The sequence below is a fragment of the Electrophorus electricus genome, chromosome 24, assembly GCF_041902795.1.
Source record: "Electrophorus electricus isolate QZ-2024a chromosome 24, ASM4190279v1, whole genome shotgun sequence".
NCBI classification, from domain to species: Eukaryota; Metazoa; Chordata; class Actinopteri; order Gymnotiformes; family Gymnotidae; genus Electrophorus; species Electrophorus electricus.
Window position 1 is genome coordinate 6,450,212 of NC_137520.1, and position 20,000 is coordinate 6,470,211.

Genomic DNA, 20,000 nt, shown 5'->3' on the forward strand with positions numbered 1-20,000 from the left:
GCTCGGCGGTTGGAGGCGCTTACCGAGAGGAGGATCTGAATGCCGCTGTGCAGCACTTCGATGTACTGGTACTCCAGCAGACAGCCCGCGACTGACACGTAGGAGTGTGTGTCGGCGGTGCGGCCGCCACTAGGGGGCACCTCGCGCCGCACGCAGCCCGGGCCATGCTCACTCCACCACGAGTGGTGCGCGGAGATGTTGAAGGTCAGGAGGTCGCCATCCTGAATGTGGAGAGAGACAGGAGGTGCTGTCACCGTCGGAGACGTCGACATCCGCAACAGAAGCAGTGCAACACTGGGATGTGGTAAGGCAAGGCACGCGCAATTTAACAACCCCAGCTACACTGAGAGAGGAAGATCCTGTTCCATGAACAGACCCACAGACATACCACAGACAGACCCATAGACCCACAGACATACCACAGACAGACCCATAGACCTACAGACATACCACAGACAGACCCATAGACCCACAGACAGACCCATAGACCTACAGACATACCACAGACAGACCCATAGACCCACACTTACCACAGACAGACCCATAGACCCACAGACATACCACAGACAGACCCATAGACCTACAGACATACCACAGACAGACACATAGACCTACAGACATACCGCAGACCCTCAGACAGTCCCACAGACAGCCCACAGACACACGCACGTGTTACTACATTCACTAACAAGCCATAAAAGTGCATTCAGCATCACATGGGGATGTTAAGTTAAGTCTGTTAAGTTGACTTCTACGTGCTCTTGTATTCCTCTTCACATTCTTGTGTCGTAGCAGGTAAACAAATTCACAACCCTGTGCTATGTTGCTGCACTTGCATCTAAATGTACCATTTAGGATCAACTAGAATAGCGAAATATTTTTGTTTATCCATCCATCCATCTAATTCCATAGCAAAAACGCGTTGCTGAAACCATGCTGTTTATTATGACAACCAATACAATGTAGCCTGTGCATTCAGAGCAGCTCGTGGCTCTGTGATTACTCTAAACATGTCACTTATATCACTGGCGGGTCTTGCAGACATTTTCAGCCTGGAGCTTTCTCAGTTCCAAGGGAATCGTATATGAACTCCTAAACGTGGACGTGCTTTTCCGCTGCTGGGCTGGGAACACTACGTCCGGCCTCTCCCTGCCTCCGCCATTACTGCCTTCAACGGACATGGAAATTAGGGAATAAGGACTCCCTGACAATGAAGGTTTGAGGGCTTTGTGGGATTTCTCTCAGGGAAAAAGGTAAACAAATAAACAAATAATCATTACTATCAAAGTCTGCAGTATGGGCAGAACAAGACATCACGCGCGTGTGTGTGTGTGTGTGTGTGTGTGTGTGTGTTTCTGGGCTAGGGGGAGGAGGTCACTTGAGGCTGTCTTATCTGATGGCATATTTAATCATGCTTACTGTGGGTGACAGACTGCTACAGCTTGTAACCACACATGGGAGGACTACTTAAAGAAAGCCATCAGTGAGAGAGAGAGAGAGGGTTGGGGGAGAGGGATTTTGCTTTGTGCAAAAATCCAGACCTGGAGAAACAATAGCAGCTGGGCTCCTCTTCAGAGCTATGCCACTTAATTATAGCACTTAATTATAGCACTTAATTGTGTTATAGCACTTAACTGTGTTGAATTTGTCAACTTAATTATACGGGTTTAAGGTTATAAGGGGTTGTAGGTAACAGCATGATTCAGAAAGTTCGCTGTACATCACAGTCTGTCATTTTCATTTCGAGGGTCAAAGGGGGTGTTGCTATAGCAGCTGGGTTTTAGAGTGTCGTTTCAAGTTGTGGTAGAGCTGTGTAATTTGGGGGCGAAGGCACCATTGCAGGCTATCAGGTGGGAGAGAGAGAGAGAGAGAGAGAGAGAGAGAGAGAGAGAGAGAGAGAGAGAGAGAGAGAGAGAGAGAGAGAGAGAGAGAGAGAGAGAGAGAGAGAGAGAGCAGCTGGCAGGGGGGGGCAGGCTAAAGCATTAATCCACCAGATGGACAAACGCACACACTGCTCACACAGCTACATATGGAGAGCAGGGGAGAGATGGCTAATGGAGGACACATAAACAGACAGCCACACACACACACACACACACAACATCCAAATAGAGGAGGGGGTCACTGCTATTGCACCACCTTCTCATTATAGACATACATGCTTGAATGCACACAGCTACATGAAGGTACACACACACACACACACACACACACACACACACACACAAATACACAAACAGGCAGACAAAAAAAGACATACAGACACAATACAGACGCACGGACAAATGCAGTCTAAGCAGATGCACTCCACGCAGCAGGTCATCTCACCTAATGAATATTCAACAACAGGCACTTAAGCAGCAATTCAGAGCACTGTTGACTGTGTGCAAATTGAGGGGAGAGAGTGTGTTTTTTGAGCGAGTAAGCATGCGTGTGTGTGTGTGTGTGTGTGTGTGTGTTGTGTCTGTAAGAGGTGGGGGAAGGGTGTCTGAAGAGAGTGACAGTGTGTTGGGGGTGGGTGTGTGTGTGTGTGGGGGGGGGTGCAGTAGATGTAAAATACAACAAATGCTGTGAATGGGGGGTGGAGCCAGCCAGCAGAACGTGGGGGTGGGGGGGGGGGTATGCGCTCCCACTCGGATGGGACACAAAGGGAATGGGAGATGATTGGAGTAGGGGAGTGGAAGGAAAGGAGGCGGTTTCCAAGGTTACTTCTGCCATTATCCACTGAGACTGTCGGGTTTCCGTTGGGGGGCGATAAAAAAGCCCTCAGACGCTCAGACGTATTCTTTGGATAGTATTTCCATATACTACAAAACGACTTTCCATTATGTATTTATGCTGTTTTTCATATCTGTATTTGTATTATGGTGCTTAATTTACTGAACTGAAAGTGCTGATTTTTCAGCAGCTGGGCAGATCAGTACCTGTGAGTCTACAGTCTCGGTACGACAGTCATCCAGCTGTAGACACCATCGTTAAATGACCTGCTGTAGGCCTCTCCAACAGCTGCTAAACAGCTTCAAACACAAACATGTACCGTTACACTGCCCCGCGCCAAAACTCATCACTATATGAGGGGCGTAAAGCCTTGTATGGGGCGATGTAAACCTCCTGTCCTGTAGCTACACAGTTTAGAGTTCTGGTCACAGCACTGGATGGTTTAGAGTTCTGGTCACAGCACTGGATGGTTTACAGTTCTGGTCACAGCACTGGATGGTTTAGAGAGCTCCCTTCTCTCTCTCTCTTCTGATAAGCTTATAGCTTATAAACCTGACCCAGTTCCAGCTGGCTATGTACCGGGGGTGCTACATTGCTTTATTATATACTTCACTTTATATTATATATATTGCTTTATTGCTTTACATCACTGAATTACATTCAGTACGTCTCGAGACACAGGCAAGGAATCCGGGTGTCAAGATGGGCGAAAAAGCATAAACAACAGAGCTCCTGAATTACAACAGAGCTTGCATTTTGCACTTTTCCCAGGGACTCTGCATATCCCTGACCCACTGGCACTCGGAGGGAGACAGGCTGGATAAGGAGGAAGCTCCGGCCAGCTCTGCTTTCTCACAGAGAACACCTGATGGGCTTTTCCTCGAATTCGCTTGCACAAGCATGACACTCGCAGGAAAAACCTGTGGTTTTACACAGCTCTTGTTTCCAGCAGACCTCCACACAGGCCAGAGCAAAGGGACAAAAAAAATATTTTAAAAACCTCGCGCGACACCCAACCTTGGCTATATGAACAGCTTTACAAGTGTTACAAAATTTTTAAAAAAGATCAGAAACTGAAAGTGTACGGGATTGTGGGAAACAGGTTTCTGCGTCAAACACTCTTCGCGCAGATCGCACTTCGGAACGTCGCCAATGCGGAGGAGCCCAAGGTCCGGAGTCTCATCTTACCTTGGTAAGGCCTCCCACCTCCAGGTAGAAGCAGATGAGGAAGACGTTCCAGGCCACCCACAGCGCTGTCCACACCGCGTACTGGGAAAGGAACAGGGCACGTGTCATCATTCTTGGACAGGATGACCGTGTAAGCTGCACGCCAACATGGTGGTCAGCAGGAGTTCTGGGCTCCACATCTGTGTCATTTTTCTTGTTATTTCAGTCAAAATTCATCTCCCTCTGCCACACCTGCGGAACACTGACTTTCACCACAGCCGGAATATCAGTGCGTCTGTGTGGATGAGGGCAGAACTGAAAACTTGTTTTTGGTGTGTTTAAAACACACTAACCAATAGCATTTTAATCATTTTAAAATACAAGACTTACCCTTATTACCCTGTAGTCAACAGCAGATGTTTCATTTAAATAGAAAAAGGCTCAAGATTTTATTGTCCCTAAAATGGCATCATTTAACATATAGAGCTAGGCTTGGGCAAAATTGAAAATGTAGACCAACAATTATCATCTCCAAAATTATAGTGATCAATTATTTTATTGTGTTGCCTATTGAGTTAAGTATCATGTGAAGATATCACCGTAATTATTTAAGCCAATGAGCATTTTTGTTGAACTCACAACAGTAATTTAAATTCAACTGACACTGGGTAGAGTACCTGTGCTAATATTTCTTTTTCTATTTCATGTAACACTCTTCAAATCTGAACAAGGTTTTACAAGTTCTCCATGTTCGTTTGGCTTGAAACCAAAACACTGCCAAACTAACGTCCCCTTCTTCTTGTCAAACAGCCTCTCCAGGAGAGCATGCCAGGTGGACCAGAGTCCCAGTGCTTCAGCTCCCTGGGAAGGTAACCCAAGAATTTGGAGTTACTAGCACCATGTGCTAGCTGCAGTCTTCTCTATTGTATTCTATTCTACTGTACCATAGATTTGACCATTTTTACAAAGGGAATAGTTAAATAATGGCAAAGCAATTCAAAAATCATGATGCGGTAATAGTGTGTGACAGAAAGCAACAGAGTGAACATTTATTAAAGATCATCACTGATGTAAATTATTGCATTGCAATATTCTATAATGTTGGCCAAAAGCGATGTGATAGAATTATTAATAACAACATACGGAGAAATACAAAAAATACCAACAAACAAAACAGACGTTATGAAAGTAAAAATGAAGTCATGGGCAACTGGAACTGCCAATTTTCCCCCATACAAACAAGTTCATAGATATAAAACCACATTTTGGTCTGTTGTAGTAGCTAGTTTGGCACAGCAGATAAAGATGAAGGAATTCTTCAGCCTGGGTCGCTCCTTTACTGTGCAGATATAATGGGACCTACGGAGATGAATGCTGCAGCCCAGGCTGTGCTCATCAGAAACAAATGGCTAGTAACCCCACTAATGTGCATATGACGTCCGGGTTCATACTGCCGTTGTGTTTTGTACTCCAGTTTCACACACGAGACAGCAATAAAGACGTGAATCCGAAATAAAACGATCCGGTCTGCGTACTCGACCTGCGCATCCGCGCCATCACGTGCTAACGACAGCGGACAGGCACGGCGCAGGACGTGTCCGCGAGGCCCGTTACCCGGAGCGCGTTAACCGAACGCCGCTGAAGTACAAAGCCCCGTCGACACGGCCTCGCCATTCTGCGTTTTGTTATTTGAAAAACGCGGCTCGCTTCCCAGCAGTGCGTCCCGCCTTCAGCCCGGACCTTGTGCGCCGGTGCCTGGCCTAATCTCTCATCCGTCCAGCGCAATATAAAAGGGCTGTAAAAGCCATTCGGATGCAAATTAAAACGGGCCCGTCTCTCTGCGAAGAGGTCAGCTCATATCTAGTGCAGTCGGAGCCTGCTGCGGAATCGGAGAGAGTGTGAGGGCTTTTTTCTTTATCGTTTTCCCTTGGAGGTGGCAATCTTGTCATTAAACGATGACAGCTAGCACTGAAAAGCGCCTTCGCGTTGATCCGTGCGCGTACAGCCAAAGAGCGAGGGAGGGAAACGTGCGTGGAGGACCGTCTTTCATGCTTTCTGATACAAAAGACTGGTAGCTTGATCTTTCAGTGAACGTTTTAAAATGCTAAAGACCACCTTCACGGGGCCATTCAATAAACCCTCCTCCAAAAGGAAGGCGTGCTTTGAACATTTTTCTCTTTCTTATTTCACACACAAAAAAAGAAAGAAAGAACACAGGTCCTCTATGCGGGAAGTGACGAACAGAATAGGTTTTGTATCACATAATAGTCGTATTTTTTAAAAGAAAGCTGCATGGGATCACTGAAGTAGTCAGGTTTACTGTTAGAGACCTGACGTCCAAAGCATCCTCGTGCACATGTGGACCGGGCTGTGGCTAAAAAGCTGCGTAACGTGTTGGGAGTGTGTCGTTTCTTTGCTGTGTTTGCGCCTGCTTTCTCGTTATTCTTAAGCCTGTATGAGGGAGAGAGACTGTGTTCCAGTTACAAAGCCAGACATGCACTCTGAAAAAAATAAGGGAATAAAATTTTGTGTACGCCTCCTGCGATTAGGACCTCACCCCAATTAAAGAAATCAGAGTAAGGTGTTCACTTAGCTTTCTACGTTAGTTGGAGTTTTCAACACAGAATTAGTCTGCACGTAAATACAGTAGCTAACAGGGCTGAAGAGATCATTTCCCATCCATGCAAGATGGGGAGAGGTTTCGGTTTCGTCTGACAATGAAGCATAGCCCGAGGCGCACTGATTTCCACTACTCAGTAAGATGACCTAAGATTAGGCTAATGTCTTGTGGGCAAAAAGCTGAACTCTAGACACCATGATTCATGCGCTGAGTAGTGAATCTTCGCTGAGTAACATCCAGCTAAATGGACAGTGAAGTGAAGAGAGAGCTCCTGGCATGTCAGGACAAGGCTCCCGGGAGATTCCCAGGAATATCAGTGCTCTGAAGCCGCCCATCTCTTCGCATCTCCCCTCAATGTGTTTTTTGGTTCTCCTTCTCTTCTCTTCTTCTTTGTCTTCCATGGCCCTCTTAACACATGCCTCATTATATGTGTTATAGTTTGCTGGCTGACTACTCGTTCATACCAGGAAATCATCTCTCCTGTCCTTCAACAACTTCACTGGCTTCCAGTTACAACATGTATTCAGTTCACAATACTTATCACGTACAAAACACTTCTTGGACTTGCCAACCTAGCAGGTCGCTACCCTGGAGCTCTTCCGATCCCCTATAGACCAATCTGTTGACTCAAATCTCTTCCTTCAAACTTTGTCATCCCTCGTACAAAACTCTACAAACAGAAGCCGATCCTCCGGTGTCAGTGATTCCAAACTCTGGACTGTCTTACCTCAACGAGCTTTTAGAGCTTGTAGTAGTCTTCTTTCAAATCAAAACTGAAAACTCGCTTGTTTACTCAGCGGTTTTCTACTTAGGGTGTATAAATAGATTTACCGTTTTTACTTGAGCCTTATGCTATTTCTCCTAAAACCGTTCAAATACTTTTCTTTTATTGTAAAGCATCCTTGAGCTCTTGAGAAGCGCTCTATAAATCAAACATGTTAGTATGATCATAAGCTAATATTTCACTCCCAGTGGTTGAAGGGTTTTCTTGTTTGCTTTAACATTACATTAACTGCATATGTCAATTCCAGCCGGTTTCCATCCATTCTACTGAGTATGGCAGCCATGTTGACCCCAGGGTCATGCTTCTTACTGCCGATCTTAAAGGGGACTCAGACGTTTATGTCACTGTATCACTGTAGTCTTCTAAAATATCTTGACACAACTAAAAATAGCAACTGTCTGCTTCCATTAAGGTCAAGCCTGTGGAAAGGTAACGGGACCTGGACTGAAGCAGGAATAGGACTCAACTCAGGAGGGACAGGATAAGTGCAGGGATGGGAGTGAGTTGAGCTTTGACCTTAACAGCTAATAGTAGGGCAGGAGTGAGAGTTGAGGTCAGTGCATGGATCGGTCAGTAGGGCAGGGGTGAGAGTTGAGGTCAGTGCATGGATCGGTCAGTAGGGCAGGGGTGAGAGTTGAGGAGAGTATATGGATCGGTCAGTAGGGCAGGGGTGAGAGTTGAGGAGAGTATATGGATTAGTCAGTAGGGCAGGGGTGAGAGTTGAGGAGAGTATATGGATCGGTCAGTAGGGCAAGGGTGAGAGTTGAGGAGAGTATATGGATCGGTCAGTAGGGCAGGGGTGAGAGTTGAGGAGAGTATATGGATCGGTCAGTAGGGTAGGGGTGAGAGTGAGTGTCAGTACTTGGATCGGTCAGTAGGGCAGGGGTGAGAGTTGAGGAGAGTATATGGATTGGTCAGTAGGGCAGGGGTGAGAGTTGAGGAGAGTATATGGATCGGTCAGTAGGGTAGGGGTGAGAGTGAGTGTCAGTACTTGGATCGGTCAGTAGGGTATGGGTGAGAGTTGAGGAGAGTACATGGATTGGTCAGTAGGATAGGGGTGAGAGTTGAGGTCAGTACATGGATCGGTCAGTAGGGCAGGGGTGAAAGTGAGTGTCAGTACATAGATCAGTCAGTAGGGTAGGGGTGAGAAACACAACAGAAATGTCTACTCACCACCACGATGTAGCGCGGCCGGTACTGGATGGTCCCGAAAAGGCCTAGGATGACCACGATGATGTGGAAGAAGTTGGCCAAGATAGGAGCCCACTGGTAACCCAGGAAGTCAAACACCTGCCTCTCGAGAGCCACCATCTAAGGAATAACACAATAGACATTTGCACTGAGCAGCACTCACGGGACCAGAGGCAGGAGTAGTTCAGGGGTTCGGTCTTCTTTAAACAAATGACAGGTCCAGACAGCAGGGCAGACCTGCTGAGCTTGGCGGATGAAGGGAGGTGCAACGTCAAACAGCATACAAAACCAACAACTTTGTTCGATGGCGCCCTTTTAAGCAAGCGACAACAAGCGAGTGAGCACGTCCCTTTATTGTGCCGGCTTTCTCATTGCCGAAGGGATCATCACAGGAAAGAAAAAAGGAAAGAAATCCGGCCGGGCGAGATTTCACCTGTTTCCAGCGAATCAGAGGCACCCCGGAGGGGCGCCGGGTAATTTTCGCCTTCTATCGCGCGAGGCTGCATTTGCATAGAACTCGATTAACATGGTGGTCCTTTGTACCCGAAAAAAGAGCGCCACAGCCTTCCCTCCTCCTCCTCCTCCTCCTCCTCCCGTGGGAGCCTCGCGAGAGGGCGGCGTAATGAGGAGCGAGGCGATGGAGAGACAGGGTGAAGGCTGCACGCAGGGGGATGATGGATGTTTTGCAGCAGGGTTGGGGGCGCGGGGTTTGGAGGGAGTTGGGGGGAAATGGAGAGACGCCAGCAGCCCAGCTCAGACAGGCTTCAATGGACATATAAATGTTACGGTGGGGCTAATGAAAGCAGTCACTTTGATACCTGATCAAATACATCTTGATAATGTACGGAGCTCCAGGATGGGATTTACCAACAGCTGCTTTCATTAGGAGACTAGTAGTACTGTCGGACAAACAGACAAACTGAATATCTTTAACATGAGTTAAAGGCAACTGGTCTTGAGGGTAGTGAACGTCATGCCTGCTCTGCCTTCAGCCAATCCAATCACCGGAAGTCACAGCTGCACGTTCTCAGAGCTATCACGCAGTCCCTTACAGTGTGAGCCATTCACAGGACCCGCGTGGTTGGAGGCCTGCTCGTGCATCTCGTGTAGCCCACCGCACCAAAAGGCTGCGCTTCAACGGCTCGCCTTGATTAGACCGAGGTGGGATTCTCCGTCCCGGACGACTCGACGTGGGCTTAAAGATTCAAGGAGGAGACGGGGAGGACCAGGATGAGGGGACATGACAGAGGGCTGGAGAAGACCGGGAGCGCAAGACTAGTCGACCTGAAAGTCCAAATGGAGAGAAGATAAAGGGCACGGACCCTGTCTGGAGCTTCCATGAAACAGAGTGAAGATAAAGCTTCTTTGACCCAGAAACACGGGGCTTACAGAGATATCACGAACTCAGGTCTAAAGATAAGCCTGGTTCTACAGACTACGTACACACACACTAGCCATACACACACACACACACACACACACATTACATTCCTGCACACACATACACACAGGTCGGACGAGCGCTGTGAAAGTCATTAGGAAGATTAATCTCCATCCACATGGCCCAATCAGTCACACCCATGTGACCGACCCAGCTGTCGGCTCACAATGGAACCGGGCTGACAAATAACTGGGGCGAGAGTTTTTACTTTCCATGCAATACACAGGAGCTCTGTCCTTTTGTGGCATCGGATCAACAATTAATCTTGGCACGAGAACCTCTGAATCTCTGCGGTTTTAACCCAGGCAACCCCGAACCGAAACCTGCGAGCACAGAAGCCCATGAGCCCAACAGACAGTCACGGGCGAGCGAAGTCACGGACGAGCCTGTCCGAAGGACGCAGAGTGGTTAAGGGCAGCTGCGTACCGCTTAACACGCCTGCGTTTCGAACGGCGCTCCGGTGTCTATGTGCACTCAGATGAGAGCAAGGGCAATGAAACGCTGTCAACCGCTGAGTGACGACAGTACTTACACGCTAATGGCCCTCTTACCCAAGCTGGAAAGAATGGCAGATATGCCATAATAACCCGTAATGGGGCAACACCCGCCAGCGAACAATAACAGAGCCGTAGATGGTTCCACGTCGCTAACACGGCCAGTAGCGACTTGGGGAAACGCTCTTGTTGGGAGGCGGGAATCTGCCGGGTGCTGGAATTTTACACGCTGGCACTAGGAATTCCACAGAGCTTAGGCATGTGGTCATCACTATGAGGTAGGTGAAGGGGTGAGAAGTTGCACAGGGTTCCACGCGATGTTTGTGTGTGTAGATCTCCTGCCTAGCATTCGAGCAGCTCCCCCAGATATCACCTGCTAACTGTGACATGAAGCAGGGCAGAGAGTGAGACAGGGAGACAGCCACTGGTATCTCCATCTCAGACCCGCTGTCCCTTCATACATCGCAACCTGTCAGGTGTGTTTCCTGAGAGGAGACCACATACACCTAAACACTGCGTTTGATGTGCTGCAACGAGCAGTCATGTAAAATGCAGTACATGTGTATTACAATGTATTATAATCAAATGCTGACCAGTACCCACCCTTATATAGTGACACCTTCGGAGGTATTTAAAAAGTGTTTATTTATTCTGTAATTACTTTCCTGTCTTTCATTTACTGTCACTTTCATTTTCAGCATGCACACTAAAACAATAGCCCTCCGATATCTGCAAGTTTCACTAAGAACAAACTTTTCTTAAGCGCCGATATCTCTCTTTGTTGTACCCGGAGCTCGTTAGGTATCGTTTTCATCTCCAGTGCAACAAGCGGCATCTATCGGGGGGGTGGGGGCAGGAATGGTGAGAGATAAGAACAGCGTGTGAACAGGGCGTTATGCACTTCAGACGCAGCTGGAACGGCAGAATGATCAAGACTGTGAAACCCTCTATTCTCTAAGCCTCCCCTTCTCTCCCCCACGCATCTGCACGCGCACACCCTGATACTTGAGGGACTCATTAACACATGCAGAAATGGCTGAGTGCTTTCAGATGCACTGGAGTGATAGATTTCGGCTTCCTGGCAAAGTAGTTCTAACTCCAGCTGATCAAATTCACCCCTGCTCCTAAATCAGTAATTTCCCCTAGATTAGCTTCTACTGCATGGCAGAGCTACTTGGTTAATGCACCTTTTTGTCCCTGATTGATCGCTATCATAAGGCTTGATCGAGTTGGGTCTCCTCACCCTTCAAACTTCTCTCTGCCCGCTGGCCACGTGTGCGATTGTACGCTAACGACGCAGAACGGCGGAAGGCGACCTGCGGAGGGAGTGTTGCTAAGGAAAAAATTTATCAGCCGGTCTAGATGGGATTTGCCCCCCATGTGGGTGTACAAATGTGTACTCTGTGTTCTCTTCATCAGGGCTAAGCATTCAGCCACAGAAGAAAATTCTGACCTTGTGGGGACGCTTAGCTGGTGATCACAGAATGCCATTTTTTTATGTTAAAAACTCCAGGAGCCCAAAGTTCTCTTTTTTTAAGATATTAGACTCGGGTGTTGGCGTGGCAGTATATGGATATATAACAAGTCAGTGGAATGGCCCCAAGTCATGAAAAAAAAGGAATGAGTCTTTTTGGGTGAATGAATGAACCAGTGAGCGAGCCTTTCACGGGATCTCTTCCTACCACAGGAACTTCCTCTGTCTTTACGAGATAAAATACAGTCGACGGTAATGCCGCGGGACAGAGGCGCTTTTAGAGGGCCTAGAAGAACCCAGCACAGCTACGCTCCAAAGGACGCCGTCACTGGCGAAGAACGTGCAGGGGAAAAACTAAAACCTAAAAATCGAGAGAAAAAAAGTGCCTTATCGATAACAACAGAAGCCGATGGAATATCAGCGCACATACACACAGAAAAGGCGTACACGACGGGCAACGTAAAGTGATAACACACCGCCTGAGTGGGGCATGGCACAGTACCAAAACAGACGCCGCCTACGCCTAACGGAGATTGCAGGCCGGAGCAGGGTGTCGTCACAGGTGCTGACCGAACTCCCACATAAGGGCCACGATGGAGACCATGAGAATGGTTCCACCACGAAACACGACGTACGGAAGAAAAACTCGGCATGCCTGACGGAGTTGGAGGTGGTGGTTAACGTAACCGTGTACTGTTCTGAAAAGGCAGGGAGTTGGAAGTCAGAGTGAAAGTGAAATCCTCACGCCAGCCCACAGACACACCCTCTCCTACAACAGGCTCACCGCTTTGAAGCCGTGAGCGGCATCGCTGTCATTTAAACCGTATCCAGGTGCATCTTGGTTGTTGTTCCTTACATCTGTTTCTGCTACTCTTGTCTTCTCTGCCTTTCTGACAGGAAGCTAATTTCTCTTGGCCTCCGATCCACAGGATCCTCAAACGCACACACGTGCACCGAGGCACGCAGGCAAGCACAGACACACACACACACACGCATACGCACACACATGCCCTTCTCCCATGGCACAGTTCTCTCCTGCTGACTGACAGGGAGAGGCTTCCCGATTATGACCCGTACAGTCACTCAGTTGTCACTCCACCTCGCCCACAACGCTTCCTGTCACCCACGAGTCCAGCAATGGCTCACGCCCTCATCTTTCCGTTCTGTCCTCACTGATAAAGAGGTGACTCTGCTTTCTGTTCCTTATAACCACACACACACACACACACACGCGCGCGCACACACACACACCAATAGCCCACTAATTTGCTCCCTCCGTTAGTTTCGATCTCCTTTCCACACTCCTGTGCTTCTTCTGACGGAAAAGCATTCGGTGAAGCCTTGCTCGAGCATCTGAGCGTCACGATGCTGACCACAAACCACACCAGAGCGATGGTGATCTCTCCCTGCTCATTAACGCATTACAGCAGTAACACACCACGCCTCACGCCCACGGTCACACACGATTCTCCTGTGACAACAGTTACGGCTCCAGGTCGGAGTTTCGGTGAATTGACAACAAATACACTCGGCATTAAAGGAAAGAAGGAGATGGTGCTGCAGTGGCTGTTTGCGCATCGTGTCGGCGGTGTCCTTTACACCTGTTCTTTTGTTCATGAGAATATCTCAAAACAACCGATGGTGGGTCTCTAAGCATGTGTGTTCTAGTCTGCCAGCGACGCACTCCAAACAGCGATTCAGCTTCCAGTGACACCGATATGCCGCGTTTGTCTTCACTGAGCCACATTGTCAGTACAGTTGACTTCTGATTTCATCACCATGGGGAACGAGAGCCGTTTCATGCCCATTTCTCCAGTCGATCTTGCCATCGCTCTGCCAATTAGGCCACATCTCCACAGCTGCAGAGCCGAACTCATCAGGGACTCTGAACGGAGCTGACAGGATCGGGCTGAGATCGGGAATGAGCACAGGAAACCCACACAATCGTGAGCGCATGGCTGAGAGTACTGAAGTACTGGAAGTGCTAAAAAAATTACAGAATGCGAAAGGCACAGTTTAGGGGCAATAGAAACCCAACAAAAGATAAGCCATTTGATTCCCATTGAAGTACTGAGGTTTGTGCTTTTCCTGACCAAAGAATCAGCTACTAGTCTGTTTTTATCCATAGATAATGTATACATAATATATAATGAGTCCCAGTAGCATCCATCATGCTAAAACCACGACACTCCATCTTGGTTTGTCATACAAAGCTACTAAGTGCTTCAGCCACAGGCTGATCAGGGCCGTTAATTAAACGGCTGAATGCGCTACAGCTCGTAAAATAAAGGAGTATTGAGTTAAATGTTCACTGGGGGGGCAGTGGGGTTCGGTGCTCTGCTTCTGGACTGGACGCTGACTCTCACGCTGTCACACTGTTGCTAATTTCCAGCAAGTTCCACAGAACAATTGGTGAACTACACGACCCGCACAGCTATTGCAGAATCAATGCACCATGAGCTCATTGTGCATAGTAAGTATATACCACAGAAACACACACACGCGCACACACACACACGCACACTCACACTCACACAGATACGCACATACATAGCACTGCACAAATATCTTTGTTGAACTTGTGCTGCAGTTGCTAAATGTTAACATCCAACATCAGTACCTGAAAAAATAAATTAGGCTTTATATTCTGTTCAAATATACAACCAGTGAAAAAGACAAAAAAGACAACCAAAAAACGCTTTTTTTCCATTGGGGACCAGCCGAACATCGCCTTTATCGTCATGAGGACAGCTGGTCCCAACAAATGAATTCAGACACACAAACTCGAAATCAAATAAAGGGCAAAGAAACAAGCCCCATTAACAGGCTATTACACTTTAACAGCTTGTAGGCAGGGATTGGAAATGGTGTCATATAAGGCAGAGAGCGAGGAGAGAGACAGGAAATGGGCCAATACAAATACAGACACCACAACTGAGACACTATCGAGACCTGCCTGAGATCGGGGAGCCAGTGTGGCTTCAGACCTTGAGGTCAGCAGGCTAAAATCAATAACGACCTGAACAAGCTCAATCAATAACTCCCTGCGCACCACACCACTGCCCTTCCTCTCCAAACACTCCTCATCGGTGCTTTCTTGGGGTCTTTCTTAGTGTAGATTTATGACGCCTCCGCTGACGTTGAGCTTGGGAGAGACAAATGGAGACTAGCTCTGGTTCTCCTGGCACATCAGCACTAATAGGGTTTATTTATAGAGACTGACCTAAGTTAATCCACATCCTGTACCAGGATCCCCTGCCCACACGTGAGAGCTCCACCTTTTTTTTGTTGCTGTTGTTGTTTTGTGTGTTACTCCACCTTGGAAAGAGCTTTTAGGGTGAGGGATCCTTCTACTCTTTGGGGTCATGCTCATAATTGGTCCTGTAGAAGGGGGAAACAGGAACAGCTGGGGGCCCTCAGCCTCTAAGAGCTCCTGGCTCCGACGGCCAATTACACGCTGCAATCAATAATTCAAACATATGGAGGGAGATGGGCAGTATTTTTTGCCACATTGGAGATAGGCAGAGTGGGGGAGACACTAACAGAGAAAAACAGAGAGAGAGAGAGAGAGAGAGAGAGAGAGACTTGCAAAAGTAGAGCTCCGGAGATTTGGATGCAACCCTTCTATCGAGGGTTCCCACCCATTTCTTCGGTCTTACTCGGCTCATGGTGACCTTCACTTTCAGTGTATGTATCGATCACAGGGATGAGGGAATGATAACGCTGCTCTAGCTCTCAAACACACAGGGCTGGGCTTTTACTGGTCTGTGTCCCTGCTCAAGGTTTCGAACAGCCTTCTTCTGAGTAATCTTGTGGTGAATTATGCCTTAATGTTCTGCCGGCCGGATTCAGTGATCCCAAACAACCACAAGCTGTCAAACTGCGCTAAGCTTTGCTGACCACAATCCATTAGGTCCCATTAGGGACGGAAATCATAACGGTTAAAAACCTGGGTCTTGACCCAACTAAAATATGATGTTAAAATCTCCCTAATTCATGAGGTAATATCTGACCTTTTACTTTTTACTGAGTCACTGACGTGCCAAAGCAATTCCGTTTTCACCAAATAAATCATTCAATTCAGAACTGTTTGGAACATTGGACCTTCGATCAACTTTTAATGTGTTATTCGGTGTAGCTCCATGTCAAGCAAACATTTCACCTCTGGGAAAGCACTGAAATATTCTCCCTCACTGACGTTTGTCTTGTCCTTTGTCTGGCCGTGGCAGAAGGTTTTTGGGGAGTTGCCAGGTCTTCTCCCTCTTAAGTCTTTACTCCGTCTGCATCCTCTACACCTCGACCCAGAGATTAGCTCTGTATAGGACCGAAGCCCTTTGAACACTAAAAAAGTTCCCCCAGGTAATCAACACTTCCATCTGTCAGCGGACTAAGCCCTCACAGTGAGGGGTTGGGGAACTCAATCAGGGCAGAGCAGGCTGAGGAGAAGCCATTAAAACCTCCCACTAATGTGACCTTTACGGCGGGGGGGAATGAGAGCCGCACTGCTCAGATGAACCAGACAAGCGCACTGTCGAGCTCCGCTGAGCCCAAGGACAGCGTAGCTGCATATGTGGCACCATGTGAAAAAGCGAAATCCAAACAAATGCAAGAATTGAGGTTATGTCGAGGAACTAAAAAAGGTCTCACAACTGGTGAGAAAGTCAGAAAGAGAGCGGTCATGATACGTCGGGGGGACGTAAGGGTAAATGCAGTCTCTCTGCTTCTTCCTGCCTGCTGCCACCACGGAGTGCAGTTGGACTGTTGGACTTCCAGCGTCAACTGTGTTTCTGCCAAAAAGACCAGTGCAAAACAGATAACTTCCGATCACTCTCAGGCACGTAAAGTTATCTAAATCGTGGAAAAGTATGGTATGCTAAAATATTACACACACAGGTCAAATTCCTTTATCCTTCTTCCCGCAGTTCTGGATGTTGCCAGAAGTGCTACCTGATGCAGGACTATCAGTCCCACTCCTCCTCCTCATCGACTCCTCCTCCATCAGCTCCACGCAAGCCTGCGCCCCTCTGAGTTATGAGCCGGCAGCGAACGGCTCCTAATCCTCCGCTCCTCCCCCAGTCTTGAGGGAGTCATCAAGGGTGTATACTAGGACCCTCCAGTTAGACAGATATGACAGACTAATAAAAACGCGGAAATACAGAGCATCCTCTGTGCGATGAAAGTGCGTTTGTGTGCGTGTGTGTGTGTGAGAGAGAGAGAGAGAGAGAGAGAGAGAGAGAGAGAGAGAGAGAGAGAGAGAGAGAGAAATGTGGTGGTGAGAGAGAAACAGTTTTCATTAATATTCATCTGTTTGTCTGGACAAGGGATGCAGACTGGGGTGGGGTGGGGTGGGGGTGGTCTTGAAGGATGCAAAGGAGTGGGATCTGATTAAGAAAACAAAACACCAGCCCCTCATTTCCCACCCTGGGATAGTGAACGCGGAGGTGGTCTGGTGTCTGGTCTGTTTTCCAAATAACATAACTAATTAGGAAACATTAACCTTTAGAAGGGTCTACATCATTACAAGCACAGACAGCTACTCCCAGGCTTCTCCACTCCCTGTGCCCCAAATTAAAGCGCGTGTCACCTCCATCCCAACTCGTCCCCACCGCCCAACAAGGATTATGAGGAGCAGCAATCTGGCTCCTCTCCGTCCCATGTCCCCCATCCCCTCAGCCGAGTCGGTGCGTCTACGTCCCAGTGGTCTGTCCTTTACTTCCTCGTAGGCAGCGGTGCATACTCCTGCTTCTCTCCGGGGGGGGGGGAACGACGGATGAGCGGTCATGTGACTAGGATTGCGAATGCGGGCAGCGCTGTTTTTCCTACGGAGGAGCCGGTACAGGCCCACAAATGGCCGTTCGCTGGGTTTGCGGGCTTTGTCTGCACGTTTGTGCCTGTACCTCTGTGCAGAGTGTGACAGAAGTAAAGGGTGCATGCTCGCTGATCAGTTCGTCCACTGAGGCTTATTTACAAATGTTACAGACTTGAGAAATGCGCAAACACACACACACACACACACACACACACACACAACATAAGTGCATTTTGTGTGTATGTGTTGGAGCACATATGTGTCTGGGGGAGACAGGCGCAAAAATACAAACATTGGGCCACGTTATTTGGAGAAAAGCAGGAAAAAAATAAAATAAACATCCACAAAATAAGCCGACGAATCCTCTTCATGGATAATGTAATTAACCAAACGTCTGAAACCATTCCCCAAGCTTTGTTGCTGAAACAGTAATCCAAGCCGCCCATTAACAGCACAGAAAGACGTTTTTAATCAATAAAGCCTCATTATTTTGGTTTGCCTGGAAAGGTCTGCTTTGTTCACAAAGAAATGCCAAGTTTTCATTATGCCAATTGAGACAGAAAGCGAGTGAGAGTAAGAGACAGAGAGAGAGAGAGAGAGAGAGAGAGCGCGCCAGAGAGAGAGAGAGGGAGAGAGGAATATTGTTTCTCAGAGTTGACCCCTTCTTCTAAGACAATTGACTGATCTTAATTAAGCAGTTCTGGTGTCTTAATTGGCTGAACAATGCCTCCTGAAGGCCAGGCACCCATCTTGGGGTGTCAGCAAAACTCATTTAGATTAAAATTCACTGCCATATTTGCTTTGCCTAACACACGTGTCAAGAAGTTTAAAAAAAAAACATCAAGAATACCGTACATGTAAGTAGGTCAACAAATACATGACACACCTTCATACACAAGCCATTATTTTGAAGCAACCTTAAACATGAATACATTATCTTCAGTGAAGAAGGAATGTAATATCTAAACTAAAGGATGAATGCAGTATCTGAGGGAAGCAGGGAGCATCGAACACGGGGATTAGTTTCGCGGAGCGAAAGACAGACTAACCCCAGATATGATCCTCAGCCCGGTCCCATTCTCGTCCTACCAGTTCTTGAGGCCTAGGCTTCCGTGGTCTCCAACACAACACTAACGAAGATGCATAATCTGGCATGCATAATACTCCACAGTAAGGCACTGAGGGAACTTGGATACTAACGCTATGTTTAGCTATTCATGTGCAAAAGGGACATAACATTGTGACGTCTGTCTATACTATCAGAGCGCATGAAAATGTGGCCAGTTCCAAAGGAATATGTCTGTAGTATCTGTTATGCTAATGACCAAAGACACTGTGAGTGTATGTCTAATTTTGGGCAGCACTGTCTAAATCAAAAAAGTTACTAGGGTCATCTTTTTTTCAGTAAGAATACTGGGTTCCCGTCTGTACCCCAGCAAGACACGTCAGGACACAGCCAAACAGAGAAAAAGGTTTTAAATTGCTTCGAATTCGAGCTGTTAAAGGTGTCTTTGCTTGTCTGAAAGGTGCTTTTAGTGGCAAGGCCATCTATGTTTGCTTCTTCTCCGTTTAAAAGCCAGCTGCGTCTCAGTAATGCGTAAGTAAAACGCTCCAGCAGAAGGAAGAGGATGAAGACCAATTGTCAAAAGTAAAAAACTGCTGACAGGTTTATATGCTTTAAAATTCATGTCTAAATGTGTTGAAGCAATGAGCAGAAAAACAGGTGTCCCACAAGGGGGTAAACGGGCTGAAGTGTAAAAAGATGAGTGAGTGTGTATGTGTGTGTGTGCGTGTGTGTGTGTGTGTGTGGGGGGGGGGGGGGGGGTGAGACTCCTGAGTCACCCATCTCCCCAGTATACGTCATTCCACATGCCCGGTTCCGTTCAAACAGGTGTGTTCAACAGTAGAGCTTTCCGGAAAAGGCGAGAAGAAAAGGAAAACAACTGTTGACCCATCAGCCAAGCAACCTTCAACAATGTTCAGGATCTGATCATTGCTTAAAAAACCCAACACACTCTGCCTTAATGCCTTGCTGAAGTATGGAGACGCCAGCGCTGACATACTATGACTTATTACGGATCTAACCAGCAGTTGCCCAGACAGAGAGCAAAACATATAAATAAGAGGCAGGAATGGTATAGGGAACATAATTAGTCACCCCCAAACAACAACAACAACAACAACAACAACAACAACCAATCTCTCTCATCGAAAGGGCATGGAAGAAACAGCCAGTAGATGAGCGATCTGCGCGCCGGCTCAACGGAGGACGAGAGCGTGGTCCTTCGCTATGCCACCACGG

The 20,000-nt window shown here is 47.6% G+C and overlaps 1 protein-coding gene across 5 annotated transcripts in view; it reads right to left on the minus strand.

Moving 5' to 3' along the window:
- nkain4 (sodium/potassium transporting ATPase interacting 4) overlaps window positions 1-20,000 on the minus strand; it is a 46,883-nt gene that overhangs the window by 25,261 nt on the left and 1,622 nt on the right. For 4 of the 5 annotated variants that reach the window (XR_014119766.1, XM_081707141.1, XM_081707140.1 and 1 more), the window contains exons 2-4: window positions 8,463-8,600; window positions 3,907-3,987; window positions 24-221 (exon numbers count right to left, since the gene is read on the minus strand). Coding sequence is in view for 4 of the 5 variants with exons in the window: in XM_081707141.1 (XP_081563267.1) it covers window positions 24-221; window positions 3,907-3,987; window positions 8,463-8,600 (417 nt within the window). In the remaining variant the exon portion in view is untranslated. The remainder of the gene's footprint in view (window positions 1-23; window positions 222-3,906; window positions 3,988-8,462; window positions 8,601-20,000) is intronic. The other variant, XM_081707142.1, reaches the window with a different exon arrangement.